Source organism: Bolinopsis microptera, unplaced genomic scaffold (assembly GCF_026151205.1).
Source record: "Bolinopsis microptera isolate Bmic1 unplaced genomic scaffold, MBARI_Bmic_1.0 sca6, whole genome shotgun sequence".
Classification (NCBI taxonomy): Eukaryota; Metazoa; Ctenophora; class Tentaculata; order Lobata; family Bolinopsidae; genus Bolinopsis; species Bolinopsis microptera.
In genome coordinates, this window is record NW_026971778.1 from 21989 (window position 1) to 47901 (window position 25913).

At 38.2% G+C, this 25913-nt stretch overlaps 3 protein-coding genes across 3 annotated transcripts in view; 1 reads left to right on the forward strand and 2 right to left on the reverse strand.

Moving 5' to 3' along the window:
* Positions 1-2540: 2540 nt before the first annotated feature.
* LOC134825674 (crk-like protein) overlaps positions 2541-25913 on the reverse strand; it is a 38143-nt gene continuing 14770 nt past the window's right edge. Inside the window, exons 2-9 of the mRNA XM_063837875.1 lie at positions 11768-11839; positions 10726-10845; positions 9313-9502; positions 8785-8910; positions 4858-5010; positions 4227-4304; positions 3782-3901; positions 2541-3356 (exon numbers count right to left, since the gene is read on the reverse strand). Coding sequence (XP_063693945.1) covers positions 3788-3901; positions 4227-4304; positions 4858-5010; positions 8785-8910; positions 9313-9502; positions 10726-10845; positions 11768-11793 — 807 coding nt within the window. The 5' untranslated portion in view covers positions 11794-11839 and the 3' untranslated portion in view covers positions 2541-3356; positions 3782-3787. The remainder of the gene's footprint in view (positions 3357-3781; positions 3902-4226; positions 4305-4857; positions 5011-8784; positions 8911-9312; positions 9503-10725; positions 10846-11767; positions 11840-25913) is intronic.
* On the reverse strand, positions 12049-17468 carry LOC134825673 (exocyst complex component 5-like). The gene is made up of 7 exons (XM_063837874.1): positions 16068-17468; positions 15753-15886; positions 15482-15614; positions 15231-15365; positions 14904-15052; positions 13499-13610; positions 12049-12841 (listed from the first exon to the last, which is right to left on the reverse strand). The coding sequence occupies exons 1-7, from the start codon at positions 17451-17453 to the stop codon at positions 12629-12631; spliced, it is 2262 nt and encodes a 753-aa protein (XP_063693944.1). The 5' UTR covers positions 17454-17468; the 3' UTR covers positions 12049-12628.
* LOC134825675 (uncharacterized) lies at positions 23369-24844 on the forward strand. Its single transcript, XM_063837876.1, has one exon. The coding sequence runs from the start codon at positions 23369-23371 to the stop codon at positions 24842-24844; it is 1476 nt and encodes a 491-aa protein (XP_063693946.1).

A 25913-nucleotide genomic window follows, 5' to 3' on the forward strand; every position in this document is an offset into this window, starting at 1 on the left:
TGGGACAGGCAGAACCCATTTTTAAACTAAAACATGTCCCACCTACCCCGGAACATAAAAGCACTACAGGGGTAAAGATTTTAAAGTCTGGATTTTAGCTGGATTTCGGTCATTTTGGGATGGGCGTGGCCCCTGGGAGTGGCCCGAGTGGGTTGAGAGGTCGAAACTTGATTTTTATGATGGTTTGGGACAGGCAGAACCCATTTTTAAACTAAAACATGTCCCACCTACCCCGGAACATAAAAGCACTACAGGGGTAAAGATTTTAAAGTCTGGATTTTAGCTGGATTTCGGTCATTTTGGGATGGGCGTGGCCCCTGGGAGTGGCCCGAGTGGGTTGAGAGGTCGAAACTTGATTTTTATGATGGTTTGGGACAGGCAGAACCCATTTTTAAACTAAAACATGTCCCACCTACCCCGGAACATAAAAGCACTACAGGGGTAAAGATTTTAAAGTCTGGATTTTAGCTGGATTTCGGTCATTTTGGGATGGGCGTGGCCCCTGGGAGTGGCCCGAGTGGGTTGAGAGGTCGAAACTTGATTTTTATGATGGTTTGGGACAGGCAGAACCCATTTTTAAACTAAAACATGTCCCACCTACCCCGGAACATAAAAGCACTACAGGGGTAAAGATTTTAAAGTCTGGATTTTAGCTGGATTTCGGTCATTTTGGGATGGGCGTGGCCCCTGGGAGTGGCCCGAGTGGGTTGAGAGGTCGTAACTTGATTTTTATGATGGTTTGGGACAGGCAGAACCCATTTTTAAACTAAAACATGTCCCACCTACCCCGGAACATAAAAGCACTACAGGGGTAAAGATTTTAAAGTCTGGATTTTAGCTGGATTTCGGTCATTTTGGGATGGGCGTGGCCCCTGGGAGTGGCCCGAGTGGGTTGAGAGGTCGAAACTTGATTTTTATGATGGTTTGGGACAGGCAGAACCCATTTTTAAACTAAAACATGTCCCACCTACCCCGGAACATAAAAGCACTACAGGGGTAAAGATTTTAAAGTCTGGATTTTAGCTGGATTTCGGTCATTTTGGGATGGGCGTGGCCCCTGGGAGTGGCCCGAGTGGGTTGAGAGGTCGAAACTTGATTTTTATGGTGGTTTGGGACAGGCAGAACCCATTTTTAAACTAAAACATGTCCCACCTACCCCGGAACATAAAAGCACTACAGGGGTAAAGATTTTAAAGTCTGGATTTTAGCTGGATTTCGGTCATTTTGGGATGGGCGTGGCCCCTGGGAGTGGCCCGAGTGGGTTGAGAGGTCGAAACTTGATTTTTATGATGGTTTGGGACAGGCAGAACCCATTTTTAAACTAAAACATGTCCCACCTACCCCGGAACGTAAAAGCACTACAGGGGTAAAGATTTTAAAGTCTGGATTTTAGCTGGATTTCGGTCATTTTGGGATGGGCGTGGCCCCTGGGAGTGGCCCGAGTGGGTTGAGAGGTCGAAACTTGATTTTTATGATGGTTTGGGACAGGCAGAACCCATTTTTAAACTAAAACATGTCCCACCTACCCCGGAACATTAAAGCACTACAGGGGTAAAGATTTTAAAGTCTGGATTTTAGCTGGATTTCGGTCATTTTGGGATGGGCGTGGCCCCTGGGAGTGGCCCGAGTGGGTTGAGAGGTCGAAACTTGATTTTTATGATGGTTTGGGACAGGCAGAACCCATTTTTAAACTAAAACATGTCCCACCTACCCCGGAACATAAAAGCACTACAGGGGTAAAGATTTTAAAGTCTGGATTTTAGCTGGATTTCGGTCATTTTGGGATGGGCGTGGCCCCTGGGAGTGGCCCGAGTGGGTTGAGAGGTCGAAACTTGATTTTTATGATGGTTTGGGACAGGCAGAACCCATTTTAAAACTAAAACATGTCCCACCTACCCCGGAACATAAAAGCACTACAGGGGTAAAGATTTTAAAGTCTGGATTTTAGCTGGATTTCGGTCATTTTGGGATGGGCGTGGCCCCTGGGAGTGGCCCGAGTGGGTTGAGAGGTCGAAACTTGATTTTTATGATGGTTTGGGACAGGCAGAACCCATTTTTAAACTAAAACATGTCCCACCTACCCCGGAACATAAAAGCACTACAGGGGTGAAAAGCACTACAAATCCACTACAAAAATCAAGGAAACGTGCTCTCATCTAATTAGAATCTCAGAAATCGACGTTCTGCTTAATGAACACTCTTGCAGGTACCACCCGTATTCACACTCAGACCTGAGTTTAGTCCTTTCCCGATACGAGATTGGGGACGGGTTCTATAAACAAACAAACAAACAAACAATCGACGTTCTGAACAGCCGTGATCGATTAAGGCGCGCGTATTTTGAATGCGTTTCATAGTTTGTATTCCAAGTTATTATTTGATTCGGCAGTCGCGCCGGCCGACTAAGACAATAATTCCTCACCGTCCGTGTGAGTCGATATGATACACAGTCGTAGGTAGAGTTGGAGTTAAAAGGTTGGTTTTTTTGTAGGACTAGTGGCTACATGGGGTTGTTTACGAACCAATGGAAAATCAAAGTCTAAGAAGAGTTGAACACACTTAAATCGTATAAAAATAAAGCAGATTAGTTCGTCAATATGTTCATCTCAGATTCTGGAAGATTTTAAAACCATCTTTTGAGATCTGTTAAAGTGTTAGGTTCATAGAAGCGGATAAAACTGCGTGAAAAACTTTTAAAGATAAACCAGTTTGCTGTACATGTTACTGAACTGCTCAGAGAAAAATGATCACCATTTACAAAAATCAATTGAACGAAAAACAGATAGACTTGAGTATAAATCTTAAACGTTAATCGTCACGAAACAAGATTCGTTCAATAAAGAATCAGCGCTAAATTAATGTTAACGGAGCTCAACGCCACAACTTCATCAACAAAACTCAAATCGACTAGCGTAATATTCCAAACGTTAAGTACACAGGGTAACATTCAAAAATCAATATCCATGCGGTTAAGAGTCATCATCGCAGAATTTAATTAATAGCAAAATAAAGCTCATATACTTTGTGTCATACACTAGGTAGGTACACAATAAATCTCTGTGAATATCTAAATGAGTTCCTTAGTTCACGCTACGTCGATTTGATAATATATATGAGAAAATAAGTCGACTAAATAAACACACAATGCATTAAACAGTGATATCCCCATCTATTGTTAAAACACGTGACCGACATCGTGAGTGTTGGAAATTAAAACAATCAAATCGTGTTGGTCTACACCACACCATAATAATACAATCACGCGTCTTAGCAATAGTTGGGAACAACACGACAATCGCTCCAATTTCATCAGTCGGTTGGTTGGTTGGTAGGTATGGCACACTATTATTATAGATCTGAAATAGGGGGTAAGTGAGACATTTTGTAATTGATTTAATGACCTATTATCTAGGGAAAGTTATAATTAAAGGTGTTTTGATCAGCATAAAATCAATCGAGCATGAGATTTCAATATTTTAGTACTAGCGAGAGACACTCTGCGTTGTTATTTGAACGGAATCCAACAATTACTTTTCGAGACCGTCATTAAATGGAAGGTCAGCTTAATATACTGCGCCATGATTTTATTATATTGTAAGTTATTGTCATTCGTTATTTTATGATCAGTTCGAGGGCCAACACCAAATCAAATCCCAACCAAAATTATCCTATTTTGAGTATTTATTCAAACGAATTTGCAAGTTCTGCAGTAAATTATTATCAAAGGGACGAAGGTGGCTGACTATAAAGAAAAAGTTTTATAAAAATGTAAAATACTGACCTAATCCTAAGATGCTTGAACTTTAACATGATTAAAGGGGAAAAGTCCAGTTCTCCCCTCGCATTCCCCTTCCCATAAACCATCTTCGTTCTGTTTTGTAACCCTTATTATATCACCAGCCTGAAATTAAGTCACATCATTTTGTTTTTATTAACAAATACATTTAAAAAAAATATTGTATCAGGAAAACGTTAAATTAAAAATATGCACTATAGTAGGATAGGTAACATGGGATAATCACTATTGAAAACTTACAATAGAAATCACGGCCAGCTTGATGATTTTAAATCGAATAAGAACTTGTACAATCTTAGTAGGTAACTAGCTTTGTGACTGGGTACTGGGTAAACAAGTTTAAAACTCGAACATTGTACGGCTTATAATGTTCATCTCATCAATATTCAAGACTCTGTTCATTAAATCTAACATGAATATACAAAAGTACCTTGAAAGCTAGGAATTTCTGATCGTATGCACTAGGGTTCCTGTCCATAATTGCAACAGCTGTTACCGGTGAGCCACTCTGAAGTCATGACAAATATCAGGAATAAAGTTACATTTCCAACAAGTTAACCTTATAATATGGGTTGTAATTAAAGAATCTAACAAGTGTAAAATAGACGAAGTAACCTTAACCTACAGTCTGCCATTTAACAGATGAACAATGGGAAACAATAAGAAACAATAAGAAACACAATCCAGACAGGGCTTTACGACAGAACAATTGACACAATAACCAATACAACATCACCATTGTAACTTAATAACCAATACAACATCAGCATTGTAACTTAATAACCAATACAACATCACCATTGTAACTTAATAAACCGCTGGAGCAAACGCCTTACGGGTATAAACGCTCTTAACAAAGCACTGCAATCGTAACAAAGCACTAAAATCTTAGCCAATTCAGTCTACGGCCTCTGTCATTTGTCACATACGAATATCGTTAATAAAATATCAAAGAGACAAAAAAACAACCACTACAATAATTAAGGGGACAGAAAAACTCGTTAACAGGTTCCAGAACTTCTAAAAGGATAGGATCAACATTTCAATTAAATAATACTAACTGCGTTGCTGGAGGTACGGGGCATGCTGTTAAGAGGGGGAGGAGGAGGTTGGAGGGGCGCGGACAGAGGAACTGCTGCCGGCTGGGGAGGCGGTACTGGCACTGCCGATTCTGCTACCGGCGTGGATACTGGTGGCGGTACTGTGCTCTCGACCTGTGGTGAATGTGTGGTCAGGACTAGCCCGGTTCATAAAACAAAAATATTATCAAATTAAAATGACTAGCAGGACTTTTGGGTTTCGACTTTAGTATTTTAAATATTTGGCCCGCTGTTGTAGTGCTGTAGTTAATAGGGAGTTTTTGAAACAGAGAGCAATTCGTCACCTTTCCTGATAGAAATTTACGAAAACTAACATTAGAAGTGAAGTAAACCCCCCGATTAAACATCTGCTGGCATACTATGTGGGTTGGGTAAAATCTTATGATCTTAATATTTGCAACAATACTGGTCACAACACTACTAAAACTATACCCTAGTTTACTATACCCTAGTACCTACTACACTTCACATTACCTTTGATTCCGATTTCTTATCTTCGGAAGAACCGAAACAACCAAACATTCCTTGGTTCGAACTTCACAAAAACTGTTTTATACAAGCTCAGTCGCGTAATTGAATAACTACAACTCTAGCTCTGGTCACATTTATGCCAAACATTGTACCTCCATTTTTCTCAAAATCGAGATTTCTGCATATCAAGAATCTACGTTTAATTCCACACATTGTAAGTACAGTTTCAAAACAAAATCCAGCAAATTTTTAGGCCAAACATTGTTTGTACAAAATGGATGATACAATGTTTGGTAAAATCAACTCATCTATGTCAAAAAAAATTAATAAATGTGTCACATGGTCTATGAAGTGGACATTAATATATCATCTAGAGGCAAACATATCTGATTCTGAAATCTTTTTCAAAATATAAATCACTCATGATCATTCCTTTCTCGGACGTGCCATGTTCGTTTGAATTGTTTACGGTAAAGTATAAGCCCATCATACACCAAACATTGTAAGTTCATTTTCGGACATACCATGTTTGGTTCACATCAAGTTAACATGTGACATGCAATCAAAATGATATGTTTTGCTGTCATAGACAGAACGACTGGAAAACAGAAAATATCCACAAATTCACTAAATAAGACACGTACAAAAAATATCAACTTTGTATTGAAAACTGTATATACATGAGATTATCTCAAAACTCTATTTTTGGACACAATGTGACCTGTGGTTTTAGTGAAGATTTTTTGGGTTTCGACTTTAGTATTTTAAATATTTGGCCCGCTGTTGTAGTGCTGTAGTTAATAGGGAGTTTTTGAAACAGAGAGCAATTCGTCACCTTTCCTGATAGAAATTTACGAAAACTAACATTAGAAGTGAAGTAAACCCCCCGATTAAACATCTGCTGGCATACTATGTGGGTTGGGTAAAATCTTATGATCTTAATATTTGCAACAATACTGGTCACAACACTACTAAAACTATACCCTAGTTTACTATACACTAGCACTTACTACACTTCACATTACCTTTAATTCTGATTTCTTATCTTCGGAAGAACCGAAACAACCAAACATTCCTTGGTGCGATCTTCACACAAACTGTTTTATACAAAGCTCAGTCACGTAACTGAATAACCACAAGTAACCAACTATCAATTCAAAACAATCTCACTATTTCACGATATCACTGATAAAAACAAAAGTTGACGTAAGAAACTAAAACTCAGGACGAAGTATAACCCGGACACGATACTGAAAGGAACACACTGACCACCACTACTTGGTATACCATGCACACACTCACACACACAATACTGATAAGGAACACACTTGTAAACCTTCCCGCACTACAGCTATAGGATTAATACTATGTCTCCCTCCGTCATCATGTCACGTGTTATGGGTCCTGTCATGTGGTTTCCTCAGACTTTGTGAAACCCTACCCGCCTCTCTTATATTTAATATTCCCGTAATTCAGCCATTTTTAAGTAATCCCGTTTTCCTTCAGTTTTATCTTAGTTTAGTGGATATATCTTAGTTTACTGATCTTTTTAATGTTTAGACTTTGGAGGACCCTCAATATACTTTGAAATAACCTTTTATCTTAGAGAAGAAGCTTGTCGACGGTGCTTTTTACCCGCTTTATACTACAGAACAGTCTGAGAGTCTGTATTATTATTAACTTATCTCCCTTTCTGCAGTATAATACTGTGCAGGAAATAGTGATGCCTATATTCTGAGAATATTTATTCTCTCGACTCAATTTCAATCTTCAAGTTCTAATGACCCCTCTGATGCAGAAGGACATATATCTTCTGTATGAACTACACAGTACAGTGTATAGGGAACTAGATGTTGCCCTGTTAGTACATTACAGATCACCCCAAATATCACGTGTGTCTGTAACAGGTACGGTTGGCTGGCTCTTCAGTGATTACCTAGTGACCCTATTACACAGCTACTATTGCAAGAGTTTCCGGCTTTGTGCTACTTACTAGCATTAGTACATGATGTTACTTATAGTACGCACATTGCATGTAGTAGTGATGTGAGAAGGGGTATGAGAGCCGAGAGGGGGTATGAGAGGGGGTATGAGAGGGGGTATAAGAGGGGGTATGAGAGGGGGTATGAGAGCCGAGAGGGGGTATGAGAGGGGGTATGAAAGGGGTATGAGAGGGGGTACGAGAGGGGGTATGAGAGCTGAGAGGGGGTATGAGAGGGGGTATGAGAGGGGGTATGAGAGCCGAGAGGGGGTATGAGAGCCGAGAGGGGGTATGAGAGGGGGTATGAGAGGGGGTATGAGAGGGGGTATGAGAGGGGGTATGAGAGGGGGTATGAGAGGGGGTATGAGTGGGGGGAATGAGAGCCGAGAGGGGGTATGAGAGGGGGTATGAGAGGGGGTATGAGAATTGAGAGGGGGTATGAGAGGGGGTATGAGAGGGAGTATGAGAGGGGTATGAGAGTGGGTATGAGAGGGGGATGTTGATGTCACTGTGGGTATCATAATCTCTGTAATAATATCATCTGAATTTCAGCCGAATTTACAAAATCTCTCCAAATTCCTACTGCAACATTCCACACATTTTTCTTGAAGAACATTGCTTACAGTTTTAAACAAGAGGGGTATGAGAGAAGGTATATAAATATCTCCAGTGTGGTATCCATGGGGTCCCCGACTAAGATAAGTGTATCTCATATCCTACACGTTTACTTCTCAACCTATCAACAGGTCACTACACACTCTCTCATTATACACTGGCATTACACTCAACCAATCAGCACAGTGTTTACAATCTCACTAACTTTATACTTATCAGCATACATTCCACTACTAATTATAGTTCTGCTGATAACATGAACAGTTGTGGTGTGATTGTTCACGTGACTGATTATACTATTGATCCCGGTTGTAGAGAGAGTGTAATAAAATATGGAAGAAACCAGACAAGTTGGACATTTCAAGCCGTAGCTATATCATTCTTAGGAGGCCGAATATATATATATAATAGTGGCTTCGAATCTGGAGTATAAGTGTTATGTTTACATGGGTTGAAATGCCCAGGGATACCCTAGTTCCAGTGCAGATCGCCGTTTACAACCCGTTTAATATCTGACATATGGACAACGCGATCTTGTTAAAATTAGTGAACTTTAAGAATCAAAGGTTCCCGAAATTAAGTTTAACCTGTAGAATTACAAGTTTTAGACCCCGTACAAAGGCGTACAGCTCGCACAAAAGGCTGCCAATTGTAATAGAGTGTGGCTACCGGTTAAATTATTAGCCGAAACACTTAATGCTGCAATACTAACTAAAACTTGTCTTCTATCCGGTACTACCATGATGTAACACGTTTTGCAAACATTGCTACTGGAATGCTACTAACTTCATTCTGGAATGCTACTGGTCAACTTTACTTACCGTAACATATGGTGCTGGAATACTGCCAGTTTTTCCTTCTTGATTAAGGGCTTCCCACCACTGCTCCTCTGGTTTCTCTATCACGTACAAAAGTTCACCCTTTCTAAAAGGTAAATCTTCTTCATCCTGCAAACAAACTAATTGTTATTTCTCTCTTCTAGAGCAGACAACATTCTGTTTTAACTATATTAAATATAAAGTGATGAGGGCATTAAATTTCTAGTGTAGGGATTACATATATTATAAGGATTCATTATGTATGTTGAGTAAATGGTTTCTCTTAAATATCCCATTTGCCACAACTTAGAAGTGCATTATTATATAAAAGTGAAGAATTAGTGTTTGAGGAAAACTAAATTGGCAGTAAACACACCGTTACATGAGTTAATACATTGCTTTAATTAAACACTAAATTACCGGAAATTTTAAATTAAATATGTTAAATTAAATATGTAAAAGTACATAAAACTCATCAACTAATTATAAAGTTGCAAATGAAAACCGAGAAACGGAAAGTTCTAGACTCACCCTTCCGGGAAAATCGTATTTGCCCCTGACTTTCTCAATAACAACAATCCTCTTGAGAGTGGTGGTATCCAAAAGGCTGTCGGTGTAGAACTTAATTACTTTCTGTAGACTGTCAAAGATGTTTTCACCAATCTTGTAACAGCCATTCGGCTTCGAGTTTATAATGTAGTTGCTGACTTTGTTGTTTTCACTGGGAGGTAAATATTTGTGTAAATTATTGCCAGGCCTGTTGAGTGACTTATAGTATGGGATGTAAATTGTAAAGTATGTAGCGTACGTCTGTGTGTGTGTGTGGGTACTTGACAGTGGCTCACAAATTGGCACACAGCAAATTAAATATACCTCCCCAACTACAGTTTACGGAATTGTCACATTTAACCCAAGCCCTTTTTACCATTTTTAGACCCCTCTAATGAAAACATATGGCCTCCAGAAGCACAAAGCTTTTTTTAAAAACAAAGCTTTTGTATTGAGGTGATAACGTAATAAAGTAATATAAGGTGCGAACTTTGAACGCTTCCTAAAATAAGAGTGTACAATTTAGGAATAAGAAATAGAGTTCTTACTACTCAAATGTTAAGTACTATGCTATTGTTCATAACGTGGGACCTGCTCAAATTACATTCCCATGGACTGTGGGATATTTTCAAGCAGGTTTACAGAAAGAGATAACATCTTTGAAACACTCAATACAATGTGCGTGGTCCAAAACATAACACTTGACAATTGCTCACGATCCGACTCTTGCATGATTTGTTACTGCATGTAACTTGCCAAGAAGTAGACCCTGAACAATGACCCTGTTATTAGCCCTTATATTTATACACATACTTCACACTGTACCAACGAATTCGATACGTTATAACGTATATAAATATGTTACGAAGAGGGACATAGATTGATAGTATGTGAAACACGACACGCATGGAATTTCTCGAATGTTTGTAAATAAAAATGTGAAAATGTACAACTAAGTCATGTGAAGAGGGAATTCTTATCTCACATTTAGACTATGCAGTAATCAACATGTACCAGGGCCGCTCAAATTTCACTTTGATTATAGATTATAGGTAAGCGGAGTAAGCGACTTGAGAAGTTTTGAAGAGTGCAAACTTGCGTTATATCAAATCGAAATTCGGATGGACAAATATTTTTGCAAATCTATATAAACTTTTGTTTGTATTTCAAACGCAATGACAAATATAAGAATTCACAGCAATTTGTAAAGTTTCAATAATAAAATCTGTCCCAACAAACAAACAAACAAAGAAACAAACAAAGAAACAAAGAAACAAACAAACAAACAAACAAACAAACAAACAAACAAACAAACAAACAAAGAAACAAACAAACAAACAAACAAACAAACAAACAAACAAACAAACAAACAAACAAACAAACAAATTAACTAACCTGACACACAACACGTAGTCTCCCTGGCATGTTGAAGAGTCCCTGACAAGGTATAATCCTGACTCTTTGTCCAGCAATAACTGGTTTGTAACCGCTCTGGTGATCTTACCTACATACCACCTGTGAAAGTGATTTGTTACTTCAAACACAAGGATTTATTTTATAGCACGAAACCAGAAAATTAGTGAGGACCATTTTTTTGTTTCAGTTATTTTTCTCTCTAAGAAAAGACAGTGATCGAGATACGGAAATCTGGGCGAAATATTGAAACAATTGTGATCAATTGTAGAATTATTAAAACAATTGTAGACTACTTGACTACTGCTAAAGAGGCCAATAACGAGTAAGCTTATATATAATCAAACAAGCTGGAGAATGTGATTCACCTCCTCTACAGTAGTCAATTTAAAGTCACTTAAATCAATAAATTGGGGCCCTATTTTTATCTGACGGAGTTAAAACCATTGCCTTCTCAATCTTGAATCTATTAGAGTTATGAAACTCATGTGATATGGCGATTTTATTCAGAATTGATCTAGGTGCTAAAACGAAGTCTCTCTGAGAAATTTTCTTTTTCACTGTATTACATTAAGATTCTGTTTTCAGCAGTAACTGAATTAATTAACGACAAATCAGTAGTGCTTTGCACCTGAAGTAGGACTGAAGCTAATTACAAGCAATATGTTTCGTCTGGAAATCTCCCTGGGAATTTGGAAGATATACATTATGATCCTCTAATGTAACATAAATATTTAACAGACTTGAATATTGGCGGGAATTAGGGTAAAAAGCATTTTTTGTCCGACATAGTGCAGCTCGTACGTCTTAACATACTTACTTGCAGAAATGTAAGATTAGTTTGCTTTTTGAAGTCCAAAGCCTCTGGCTTTATCTAACAAAAGTGTTTCTCTAATCGTGAAGTGGAATTACTTGTAAACTATCAAATATGTGAACTATTATCACGTAACAAAGCTTTTCCTCCCAGCCCATAGCCATCAGTCAAGAAACTTAAAAATAAAAGATAACGTTAGTTTTTACTTACAATTCGCGAGAATAGTCCTGAGACATAGTGTCCCCTTCTTTATCATTATAATCTCATCTCTCTTTTACAATTCTAAGATACATTATTTCGGTTTAATTTGATCTTGATAAGCATTTTAATAAAATCATGCATAAGTATACTGTATCAGTTACAGTAAATCGATAGAATTATCTAGAATATATGTATGATCATGTAAAATATTAAATAATGATACATTTCTTTTTGAAGTTTTTATCGGATTTGTTTTAATGGTTTTGAAAGCAGTGAAGATAAAGAGGTTTGGTTAATCATTCAAAGTTAAAGTTAGCCGAATTTTACAATAATCAGGAAATTTATTATACAATTTAATTACATTCAAGTAAAACAAGCAACATTAAACAAAATATAAATCGTTCCCTTAATCCTCAAAAAAAATCTACGAAATAACCGGGCTGAAACTAAAAATCTAAGAATAGCTCAAAAACAGTATGATATGCGCGATCACAAACCTCATATCAAATTGTAAGCATTAACTATAGACGGAGCATTACCTAAAGGTATTAACATATTCCATCATCGATGAATGAAACTCTACCCTCGTGGCAACACTCATGGTACTCATACAATATTATTAGTCTCAGTATTAATGAGACTATGTATTATATAATAATGCCACAAAATCTTTTGTTGAGTAAAGTTTAAAATAGCATATATTTATTAATGAGATAAGTGGAGTTTGCACATCACTCACCTGTATCGTATGTTTTACAAATACATAATCACCGACTCAACAGCACTGTTCATTCAACTCAAATACAGCACGTGCGTGACTAAAACACAGCACGTGCGTGACTAAGAACTAGCACATGCGCTCGTGACCGGTCATTGCTTCACCTGAGCACTATAACTCGGTAGCTTACTCTGAATGTTACTCTTCCTGTAATCCGCGCGTAACTTTACAAACTGCACGAGGAAGCCGTGCTCAATGCGCGCCAAACTTCCCTCGTCCCAGATATCACGCAGCTTGTGGGGCTCTACAATCAGCAGCTGGGTAAGCTTGCTCAGACCTTCAAATAGCTCCTCTACAAACGGCTCCTGTAAATAACCTTGTTAAAACCCTTCGTCTGTTGATTTGATTAATTAGACTGTATTAATCGATAGACTAATAACAATAACGTCCGAGGAATTCCACAGTTGGAGGGAGATTGGGTTATTTTATCGAATCATTCAATTTAACCATTTTATATCCCATTCATTTCAACCAGTGACGTAATCAGTAATGTTGCCTGTTGCCTAAAATTGGACAAATTATATGATTTTAGAGAACACGCCATCAAAATCTCTAAAAAAGTGTGTTTCTAGAGCAAAACGCGCAGTTTTGCTAGTACCGTAGTGAAGTTTTTCCAAATTGTCCCTCATTCAAACGACGATTTGGCACTTCCCTAAGATGGCGCCCTCGGCCCCCTCTTCCCCCCCCCCTCGGCGGGGCCCTTCGTTACGCCACTGATTTCAACTACAGTGAAGCCTGTCTCTACCGGGCCTCTCGAGGGAAATGATAAATGCACGGTATAGAAAAGGCATGGTATAGCAAGGTTATCCAGTATAGCAAGGTTATCCAGTATTATACCCTCTCAAATAACCTGTCAGTGCACGCATCGTGATATGCTACAGCTCGATATAATGTACTCAATTGACCACCAAGTGCCTCAACATGCTACACAGGTTACGGACAGCTGAGTGGAGATAACTCACCTTGAAGTGGTGAACAGTCTGCTTGTAGCGGTGTAGATCCTGTATGAGCTGCAGGGCTCCCACTATACTGTACTGGTACTGTAGCAGGTGATCAAGCAGAGCTCCGTGGAACCTGTAGAGTGTAGTTGTTATAAACTAAATTATATTATAGAACTTGTACATTACAGTTGATACACACCAAATTGTACAAGAATCATACATGTTAAACATAACCATACGGCATACATATTACATTTGTCATAATATAATATACACATGTAATCAAACACATATTATAGTATGTGACGCGATAAACATATTCAATTTTACATACATATGATACTATGCCGAGTGTATATAATAGTAATACACACAGCACAGAGTAAACAAATATTCTTTTATTCACACTATTTGCAGAGTGCACGTTATTTGAAGTCCAATACTGCATGGAGAATAATAATACAACATTATACAGGGTGGTCCAAAAGTCCGGCTAAGATTTACTTTTTAATAATTCTAAAATGGTGAAAGATATTTCACTTCCCTAAAAAACCTAGAAATTATTGATGTTGAATTCCGAGTTTTGAAGGTCGCCATGACCACCAAACCAAACACAATGCAATAATTTCGAACCTTCTAAAAAACACCTTCCAGAACGTGTGGTAACGAGTTCCCATCCTCGCCACTAAACACATACTAATTGCAATTAGAACTGCCACTTTTACCTCACCACCTGGTTACTCCTGACCCAATAAATAGTGACCTCGTTTATCTTCACGAAACATTGGTATTTTATATTATGATGGTACTCGTTCAAATCAGTTAAAATGTACCGGAAAATCAGTTATTAGTGGGCACTCTTTTATCTGGTCACGTCAGCCCACAAAGTACAAACACGAACACAAAGACTAGACACTAAGCGTGTTCGTGGTTGACAATGTAAATCAGTCTGGAGGTAACACAACAACACATACTAATTAGGTGTACTACACGAGACAAGGTACAGTCAAGAGACAATTAGCCACCAACTAACACTACAACAAGTATTACAACACTGCAAATATTTGCGTGTTTCACTGTCGTCTAACCATGTACCAACTATTATTAACCAAGTTGAGTGATTGAGCGATTGTTTGTTAGCCGCATAGAATATATGCTCAAATGTTTTAAGAGCAGATTGTATTGTATTGTACATAATTATAGAATCTCTAATTATAGATGCGTGGAGTACGTGCACGTGGTTCCTGACTTCCTGCACCTTTTCCACCTCAACATGGAGAAAAAACCTTCCTTCGTAACATTCATTCCTCTAAATTGAAAAACGACAGTTAAGCTGCCAAAATAAATATATAACATTCAACATACATTTGGACACGAGTCTTGAAACACCCTGTAACTATTAACTGCCACTAAAGTTACAACGTACCTGACACCTAGTTCCATCATGACATGCTGCAGGTTATCTCCGTCTACTGGTCCCTTGAAGGTGTCAATAACAGAAGAGGTGAGGAAGTTACACACTTCGTTACACGCCCGAGTGGAGCTCTGAGCTACACACAGAGAGTTGAAATCTTCCTGTGGGTGGAGTGAGAGTCAGCTGTGGTTAGAGAGTCAGTGAACTGGAGAGAAGCTGACTTTTTAAAACTTCTGCCTTTTTCCTTTCATGCATGTTCATTATTCAAGGCACAACTATGGGAACTATTATTATATGTGAAGCGTAAAGACTAAAGTGAAATTCATGAGAATTGTGTACCTTTTCCTGTTTAGACTTGAAGATAACTTTGATCCAGTTAATGATGATGTTAATCGAGTGGTTGATCTCGTTGGACACTTTCTCTTCTATTCTCTTCATCTCTGTTTGACGGATCTTTCTTACTTCGGTTTGAACCTGGACATCATCATGTTATACACACATTAATAGTGAACAAAACAGGTAAAATTATTGTATGATGTTGATGGCTTGAGGGATTCAAAAGGTGAAAATATTTCCCAACAAAAACTTACCTTGGGGTTTTGAATGTTGGGCAGGATGGTATCATTGAAGAATTTATCAAGGCTGTGGTATGTGATATTTGCATTTCCCACAATCGTTAGGAATGGACTGATGATTGGCTCATTCCGAGAATCAAGAGATGGCCTGCAAATTGTTGATGTGAGATTAAACTTACACCTGTTGTAATAGTGCCTTGAAATGAACTGCAGCATTTAAAATTTTACAGTATTCAAAAAGTTGAAGTTCATTAATTCTGAATTTGTGTGTTGAATGAAAACCAACCTATTTGCTGTGTAGAAATCTATGGCATATTCTAAATGATTTGCAACAAAGTGTGTTAACAATGAAGTTGCAATTTCCTTAAGAACATCTGAGCACGCTGTTTGGTCACTCAATAGCAGACATCTTTCAACTGCCTGTAAGAATAAATTGTATAATTATTGTATAATGTATTCTTCTACATTATACATGAGCATGGAACAACTATACAAACTATACAAACTATGTAAAGAAGATATATGATACATTGACGTTTATTATTTAAAATATGTACACATCACGTTTATAAATATGACAATTGGTTGACATATAATTTACCCGTTCATGAATTTTCAGAAGAGAGGTTGTTACATTGACGCTGAGAAGTTGGTCAGATGGCATTTCACTTGGCTCGTTGCTGAGCAGGTTGTTGCTACTTCCAATATTGTCTCGCAATTGATTAAACCGACTTTTAGCATTCTTGAGATGAACTTGAAGGGCATCAGAATGCAAATTCTTCTCATGCTTGATTGAATTATAGAACTGATTTAGGATTTCCTCTGATGCTTTGAGTAGATATTCTTTTTCAGTGTCACTGTATTTAGAAAGATATGAACAAAATATTGACTTCTTTATGTCATTAGCAAATGAAATGTCGTTATCATATTTTGAAAGATTTGATGAGAGCTCCATTGTCTGTGAATATAACTCTGCTAACGAGTCTAAAGACTGCTCAAGATCTTGAGATGATTGTTTTTCAGGTTCATCAAATGTATCCAGTTTAAGTGTAAGTCTCACTTTCTTCCAAATCTTGTCTTTGAATATTTTTTTGATAAACTTTGGCATGATAGTGTCATGATCTGAAAAAACTTTTGAAACTATCCCTGAAGTTTCATTGATACAATCTTTTATAGCTGAAAAAATGTTCTCACCGTAGAAAGGTGCCTTCAGCCTTGCATCAATAAAGTAATCAACAACCTCTTTATAAGCTTGAAAACATGGTTGATTCAAAGTAGCAGCACATCTCTTCATATTCTCTAAATGTTCTTCATCAGTGTAATGATGTAAAGACATTTTGAAATCTTGAACTAACTGTTTTTCAATCTCATCAGTAATCCGTGTCACCACACCTTGTAACCTAGAAAAGTCTTTGCCACCTTTATCTGGTAAGTCTTGGGTCACGAGAGTAATCTTGTGAAGTACTCTTGCTGACTCATGTATATTAGTAACATCTGTGAAAATAGAGCTTGATATACTACCAGTCTTTTGTGCTTCGTTAATATAATCAATCAATTCTTTTGCTTCTAGAGCACGTCTTCTTTTACCATCCATCTGCTTCAATTGATCACCCAAATGGACAACTTTTGTGGATACAAAATTGATAACTTTATCCAAGTCCTGATATTGAGAGTCAACAACATTGAAAAACTGATCATGTTCCTTGGTCTTCCTCTTGAAAGATTCCTGCTTCTTAAGATTGATTTCTTCAACTCGCTGAACTTGTTTAGTTTTGTTTTCAAACTGAGTTTCAAGTTCTGTTAGCCTCATCTTCAATTGATCCCGTAGTGGCTTTGGATCAAACTCTGAGCCATTTTGACCAAGTATGACATTGTCTGTATTAGGTCTGGCAAGTTTTTCAATATAATGTTCTGGATTGAAGGGTTCCTCTTGAAATTGAGCACTCAATGTGTCTCTTGCACTATAGGAATCGAATGGATTGGCCATTAAATTTCCAGACCTGAATAATAGAGTTGATTAAAATCAATATCATTATTACATTCTTAAAATTAGTAACCTCTGCCTGTCAAGGAAATGGTTTAAGGCAAATATTTGTCAGCTCATAGTGAGATGGTAAAGAATTACAACTATAAATAACGACACCTCGACTAAAAATAACAACACATTAATAATTAACTAAGTTGCATTTCATAAAGTAAAGTAAAGTAAAGTAAAATTTACGACATAACATCATCACTAATGTCTACAAAGTATCATCATGCATCAGTGAATGGAGCACAACACCAAGTATTTGTTATGGATGTGTTCTTAATATTAATCTCGGATTTCTAAGATATCAAACATTATTTTTAAGTCTTCGTGAAAGGATGGATACCACATTAAGGGCAAATGCCTTTGGAACCAATGGCGTAACGTTGCATGTTGGCGCCCCAAGAGAATACGCCGGCAAAATCTATTTGCACAATAATGTGTTTCTAGAGCAAAACGCACAATTTTGCTAGAACTGCAGTTAAGTTGTTCAAAATTGTCCCACATTCAAACGACGATTTGAAGCCGCGCCCTCCTAAGATGCCCCCCCCCCCCCCCACGCATATAGAAAAGGGAGATAAATCAAGTGCGATGGTACTGAAAGTGCGATCTAAGATCAGTTTTGCCCGCCTTTTGGTTCAGTTCGACATGTTCAGTTTAAATTTAAATTTTGTTTTACTCAAATTTTGTTTTACTTAGTGATATGTAAATTTTTGTTTTAAATAAAACAATATATACACATAATATAACAATTACCCTATATAAAATTCAATATAAATTCAATAGAAAACCCTTGAACACCCTTTAAGTAGTATAAGTAAGCCAGTTTAAAGAACTGGCTCCAAATTTATATCTAATTCTGCTATTTTTACTGCACTACTACTTTTAAACCCTCTCTCTCCTCTAAGAGCTATGATTGTTGTTCTCAATAGGTCAAATCTTACTCTCTTCCTAATAAATGTCATTGCCTCACTATATCGTTGGCCTGATTTCCTAGATAGTTTATCCGCTAACTTCTTGAAGAACTTATTAGCTTCCCTTCCCATACCCCCAGTGGTTGATAGGACTATCGGTGTAAACGTCCCATGTTCGACTTCTACAATCCTTTTATTGTATAAATTCTTTTTCTGTCTCTCGTGGCTATTGTACATAGTGGTTGGAGATCCAAGAGCCTTATTGGAAGGAGCTTGAGCATGAAATACTCTTACATCTAAAAATGCCCTTTCCAATGGGTTCCATACACTCCTAGCACTAACATCTAATCTAGCTCCATCTGCTTTGTTGGCCCCTGCAGGAAGTTCTCTCCCGTTGACAGGAATGAGGAGAGGTTCAGTGGTAACATCTTTACAGCCAGCAGTTTCTAATAGCTCTGCTATCACATCTCTCAATGAATTGTGGCGGAGAGATACATACCCACCCCTTTTGCATATCAATGAGTGGTTTATTGAGTTGTCACTTCCACATACACATTTTCTTGCAGCATCTTTTATTCCAAAGTTGTACCTAAGGGCTAGGGCGTCATTGAATTCTTGTTTGTTGAGACAGAATCCAAATGATTTGAGTGGGAGTGATGAAAGCCAGGAACTTGCCCCTTTCTCTGATGTAAGATCTAATTGCAATTTTTGGGTTTCATTCAGGTCTTTTGTAACCTCTTCTTTTCTCTCTTTGAAAAACTCTATCCTTGATTTTCGGATTTGGGTCTTGATCTCGACAAGTTTTTCCTGATCGTCATAAAAATCTGGGTTTTGTTTGTATATTGCTTCTGTCAGATCTGATGTTACTTGGCATGAGTACTTGTACTCTAGGTCAGACATCAAACTTAGGTCATATATACCAAGACCTCCTTCTTTGACTGGTAATGCAAAGAGTTTTCTGCTTGTTTCGTTGGTTCCAAAAGATCTATCCAATATTGCTGGTATAAAGGATTCTTGAATTTTGTATTCTAGTCTTTTAAGGTATTGACTGATGCCAGGTGTTGTTCGGCATACATAATTCCATCTTTTAGATAACCCATAGTTGAATGCAGAATAAGCTGCCTGAGGTTCCCTTTTAGCAATATCTGCTAGATCTTCAATGTCGTTATTCCATTCATCGACTTTTCTCTCCACAAATGATTTTGTCCCCTCCTCAGTTCCAATGAATGATCCAAGATATCTGTGCCCAACCTCTGATACTTGTATATTTGGGAACATTTTTTCTGCTTTCTCTTTGCAATGTGGTTTAACAATGAGCCATGTCTTGGCTGCTTTGGGATAATAGCCAAACAGTGGCCCAGTTTCATTGAGTTTTTCCCACCATCTAAGAACATCATCCAATTTCCCTCCCCCTGCTGCGTCATCTGCATACCATACCTGTTTCACATTGGTCGCATCAGGTGTTGATTGTGCAACAGTTTGAACTAGAGGCATGAGGGAGCAAGAGTATTTTCCCATTGCACAATTATCTCCCTGAGTTACCCCTTCTTCACTTAGCAGTTCCTTGTCTGAGTTGGAGATAAAGAGTCTCGCCGGATTCCTATAAGTGTTAATGAGGTAAGTAGCAATCTCTGGGCATATGAATTGTATGTTGTGTAGCGCTGCGGTTCGGTTAAGTCTGTTGAATGCATTGTCTGCGTCTACTAAGAGTACTGCTTCAGTTTCTTCGTCGTTAAATATCTTCCTTAAGCCATGTACAGCAGCCTCTACTCCACCTGATAGCCCAGCGCAGACTTGGATGGGAGCTGTTGCTCCAACCATATCAGATTGAAGGACTCTTGATATTGCTTTGCCAATAATGCGTCTTAGTACCTCCCCTATCCCCACAGGTCTCACTCCGGGTTTCTTATCAAGTGGTATTAATCGGCATGCTGTATAAGCTTCCAAATGTTCTGGAATGACATGTTTGGTGCAGAGTTTTCTGGCCATAGCTGCAATGTTGTCTGCCAACTGTTTTGACTTTGAGGAGAATTGTTTTGAGCAAAGAATACGCTTCCAGCCATCCGCATCAAGGCCAGATGGACCAGCAGAACCACTCATTTTCCGAGCACATAACTCAATCAGATCTCCATCAATGTTTTCATAGATGACATCCTCAACATTTTGCTTCGCACCAAGAAGTAAGGAACCCTTTCCGGCTGGTGTTGGAGGTGGATGTTTGTCTTTAAGAGTTTTCACTACATCTGGGGTCACATCTAAGACTGATGTTGCCTGAGATCCTATCCATCTCATAGCATTTGATACTTTCCCTTGAAGCATTAGTCTGACAAATACTTTTTCTTTGTTCTCTTCTGTCTTCTTTCCCTTCGTCAGTCTCTTCTGAATTTCCATTCCTTCCCTTAGAAGTGATTGTAGGTCCCCATCTGTCCACCATTTCAGTCTCTTCTCCAAGTACTCAACATGCTTCTTTGTTTTAGATTTCCTTGATGGCTTCTGCAATAGAAGTGGGGGCATAACCATGAGCAACTTGATAGCAACTTCTTCCATTCCTGTACCATTGGTGTAGTATCCTATAGTCTTTGACATCTCTTCAATTAAACGTTTTCCCGACTTCCCAGATGGAATTTTGAAGAGATTTATTTTCCACTTGATTTTCTCTGAATAGGCATCATTTACAGCCTTTATTATATCATTTCCCTTCAAAGAATTACCCCAACGGCAGTTTTCGATGTTACTAGTAGGTGTTGCTGGTGTTGGAATAGATGGTTGTATACTTTCTTCGACCTGTCTCTTTTCTTCGACCTGTCTCCTCAAAACTCGAATAGCTTTGGAGATGGGGTTGTCTTCGTCTTCCTCTTCGTTGCTCTTCTTCTCTTCGCTACATCTTTGACATGACCACTCAGAATCTTCATTTTCCGATAGGTCTTTAAATTCCAACTCCGACAGTCCACTACAAGCCATGTGGAACCATCGTCCACACATCCCCTCACATAGAATACAGTCGTTCATGACTTCCTTTGAACAAGATCCACATATATCAGCTTCATTTTCAATTCGCTTTACTACTCTGGACCTAGTGTCCATTTTTCTAGTGTCCGGCATTCCAACCCAAAAACAGGTACCACTACTGTTGCCGAGTCGGTTACCAGCAGAAACTGAAGCTTACCGCTGTCAGTCTCTACTGGATACGGGTCTCCTTAACAGTAGTGGACCCAAATTCGGGATCTGATGGAGTAATCTCAACACCAGAGGATTTTACAGATTATCACACAAAATCAAGTCTTGTTTAAAGCATAGTGATATGTATGATAGGCTAGGTGAGGTGCTCAGCTCAGTTTGGAAATTAACAATATCAAAGATATCGGCTAGGTGGCCGATATCACAGAAGGTCCAGGGTTCGAATCACCAGTTATCAGTATCTCCTAGTTAAGGGAGATTGCCAATGATCTAGTTGGATCTTTGCTAAGTTACTCATTAGTGTAATGACACAGATATGTAACTTAGCCAAATGATCGGGAAACTGTGATTGAGGGTTAAATGAGAAATCTTGCCAAAAATCCAATCTACATAATGCGATGATATTTTTTAGACATTCTCGCTAATACTTCATTTGATTCAAATTTTAGGAATGTTTCAAATGAAGTATTAGGGAGAATTAAAGGACCTAGCTTTTTTTTTCTTTTTTTTTTAACAAAATTTTTATTTACCACAAAACAATCAATACATATTTAATATTATTATACATTAACAAATAAATCTAAATTTAAATTCAGCTATATACAGAATACACAGCCCGCCGCGCAGACAGCCACACATTGCTGAGAGATTCTCAGGTGCAGATGTAAGCGCCGCGCGCGCGAGGTTTGTTATCTTACAATTACATGTCACGATATATTATTAATTATCAGAGAATTTTAGAAGCAAAATAATGTTAGTAATAAAGAGAAGCATAACGATTATCTTTATTTCCACACTTTTGTGACAAAAAGCGATTTATAAATCTTTGTTCCACCAGGAAGTATGAATAAGGTTATCTTTTGGGGATGCTTTTTGAATTTATTTCAATTTTTAAAATAAAATTGCCGTGTAAAATGTATTAATTTTTGTGGTAGGATATTTATATTTTTCCATATAATAATTTGATACTTTGTAGACGTACATGTTTAATTGACGATATCAATTCATCGCAGCTCGGCGCGGCACAGTAACGCATCGCGCTACAACGTACATGTACGTGTGATGATCTTATATCATAATTTGTATTATATATATTATATGTCCAATGTCTATAACATATATTATATAAAGAATATGACCCCACAATTTTTGGTGTAAAATAATTAAGCACAAATATTTGTTGTAAATATCAAGACTGTTGACGAATCCAACTCGGCGCGTGTACGCGCGTGTCTTGGTAGGTTATAAACCTACAAAAATATTGTATCACGTTGCATGACACCCACGGTCGTTTCACTAAATGACGATACAGGTGAAGCCGCGCACTTCGTGCGCGGCGAGTCATACAACGTATGACAACAAAAATAAACATGCTAAAAAGTTATTGTCCATTGTTAATGAACTAACACGGCGCGCGCTACGTTCGAGAAGAAAGCGGCGCCTACTACTTCGAAAAAAGTAGACGAGTAAAATCTTTGTCTCACGTCGTGACCCAATCGTCGTTTCACTGTAAAGTTTCTACGATACAGGGGAGCCGCGCACTCGTGCGCGGCGGGTAATACAACGTATGACAATAAAATCCGTAAAATAAAGTAAATGTCGGAATTTTTGTGTTAAATATTTGAAAAGGGCCGCGCACATTTTTGTTTTTATGTGTTCATTATTAAATTAGTGAATTCTCGAAGTTATGGGGGTACTCTTGTTAAATCTGATCACAAAATTGTTATTACACGTTTCAACTTCAGTGACGCTCACCTTGTCTTCCCCAAACAGAAACCTAAAATGCATTTTGATATCACAACCCTTGTCAGTAATCCTGCTGCTAAAATGCATTACAACAACACATTGAATGATATTCTAACAGACAGCCCTGTTAATCCTAACCCTGAGGAAGAAATGAATAGTTTGTTTCACAATGTACATAAAGCTGCTGAGGTTAGTATTGGATACCTTCCTAGGAAACGCCCTAAAAACTTTTGTAATGACCTTGAAATTCGAGAGATGTCTGATGAAAAGAAAGTTCTACAAGCTCTACTCAATCAGAACAACACCTCTGAAGATAGATCAGTTATACGTACCAAAATCAATCGTATTCAAAATGACACTCGTAAGAGAATCAAGCTCCTTCAAGAAGAGCATGCAGACACTCTTGCTGAAGAGATAAACGAAACTGATAGTTCTAGAGCATACTTTGCAGCCACTCGCCAACTAGCAGGTATCAAACGTGCTCCAACCATAAGTGTGCATGATGAAAACTCTAACTTCATAGGTACAGACACTGGAAAAGCTGCTACACTAAAGAACCACTTTGAAGAGAAGTTCACTGCAAAACATACAGTTGAGCCTATTGACACTTTCTTTGATCAACCTAGTCCTCTCGCTGACCCTATTACTGCTATTGAAGTTGAGATAGCTGCTAAAGCTTTGAAGAATGGTAGAGCCACTGGGCCTGATGATATCCCAAGTGAATTGATTAAGTATGCAAACAGAAGTGTATTTCAGAAATATGCAGACTGTATAAATACCGCATTTGAAACAAACACCACCATAACATCTATTGGAAAAGGCAACATTACTCCACTCCAAAAGCCTAAGAAACCACTTGGTCCAGCAGCAAACATCAGACCTCTCACCCTCTCAAACTGCTCCAGAAAATTACTGTCAATGATTACCCTAAAACGTATCCAAGGCAAGCTAGATCAGTACACCGGTCCTACACAAAGTGCTCACAAGAGAGGTAGAAGTTGTGGCGATATAATTTGGTCTCAACGTATGCTAACCTCAGTGGTACTTAGAAAGCATTGGAGCTACCACAGAATGAGTATAGACATGTCAAGTGCCTTTGACACCATCAGCAGAGAAACAGTACTCAATGTTCTTGAAGATGCTGGCTGTACTAGTGATGAAATTAGGATGGTACGGCTCCTACTATCAAACACAGTGTTGAAAGTAAAAGTCAATAATACTGTATCAATTGAGTTCCAAAGCACAACTGGAGCATTTCAAGGAGATGCACTATCAGGTAATCTATTTACTGTTGTTGAAGCCGCTGCACTTATTCACCTCGGATCTGTACTCTCCCAAGTATCATCAACACCTTACCCAGTGAATCATCCAATCCCTAATCCTCCTATCTCAGAAGAATTCATGCCACTCGAAACAGGATACTCTGATGATATTGACTTTAATAACACTGAACTTGCTCCACTCAAAGAAATGCTTCCTATCGCTAAAGATATATTCCAGCAGTGGTGTTAATCTTATATACCATTTACAGGATGGCAGAAACTCCAGGAGGTTTTGTCTGACTTGATTTGTATTCCTCGTTTGAAGTTTATGTTTCTATCATCCACTAGTGTTACTGTCTCACTTTATTGAATTAAAAGTGATAGCAGGAAATGTCGGAAAATCAAGTGAACAGTAGTGGACCACCTATCCCTAAGTTAGGAGATTCTTATCTTTTGTTCAAGAAAGAAGTGAAATTGTGGTCGGCAACCACATTGATCGAAGAAAAGCGTCAAGCAGGATGTATTGTTTTTATGTTACCTCAGAAGGCTAAGTCTGAGGCAGTGGAAGTTCCACTTGAAGTATTACAAAATGGCAGAACAGACACAGTAGAAGGTGCTGAAGTAAAGACATCGGGATTAGACTGCCTCCTGGAGGTCCTTGATGGAATTTATCTTGAAGATTTGGCTAAGGAAAAGTTCAAGACTTATGACATGTTCAGAAAGTTAAGTCGGGAAGGAAGCCAAGATGTCAAGGAGTTTATTTCGTCATTCGAAAAAGTTGTAAAACGAATGGAAGAGCATGATATTAAGCTTCCACAACCTGTTCTAGCGTATGAATTACTTAGAAGTTGTAATGTTAGTGATTACAAGTATTCTGTTGCCATTACTATGTGTGGCGACTTAACATACACTAACATGAAAGAAACGATAAAGAAGATCACAACTATGAAAGATCCAGAAAGTTCACACCAGAGAATGATTGGTGTAGTTAAAGAAGACTCTACATTTTATACTGGTAACTCCTGTATTGAAAATCAGTTTAATATGTATGATGAATACGAAAATGAAAATGAAGTACTGAATGCTCAGGAAATGGAGCAGCATGCATATTACAGCCAAGGAAGAAGTGGCTATTCGGGAAGAGGATACCGGGGATATGGCTTTAGAAGAGGAAATGGTAGAGGAGCCAGAGGATACCGACAACAGAATCAACAGCAGGAAAGTCAACATCAGGTAGCTGCGGGTGTCAGAAGTGACAGAAAAATGAACCCAACAGACAAATATGGGCGGCATTTTACTTGTAATGTTTGCAAGTCGAT

Excerpts from the sequence above, each read along its gene's own strand:
- LOC134825673 (XM_063837874.1), bottom strand. The coding sequence starts at position 17,453 with ATGGCCAATCCATTCGATTCCTATAGTGCAAGAGACACATTGAGTGCT. Across the intron at positions 15,887-16,067 it reads TTCTGAAAATTCATGAACGG|GCAGTTGAAAGATGTCTGCT; the intron begins GTAAATTATATG and ends TTATTCTTACAG. Across the intron at positions 13,611-14,903 it reads ATGATGGAACTAGGTGTCAG|GTTCCACGGAGCTCTGCTTG; the intron begins GTACGTTGTAAC and ends TACACTCTACAG.
- LOC134825675 (XM_063837876.1), top strand. The coding sequence starts at position 23,369 with ATGCATTTTGATATCACAACCCTTGTCAGTAATCCTGCTGCTAAAATG.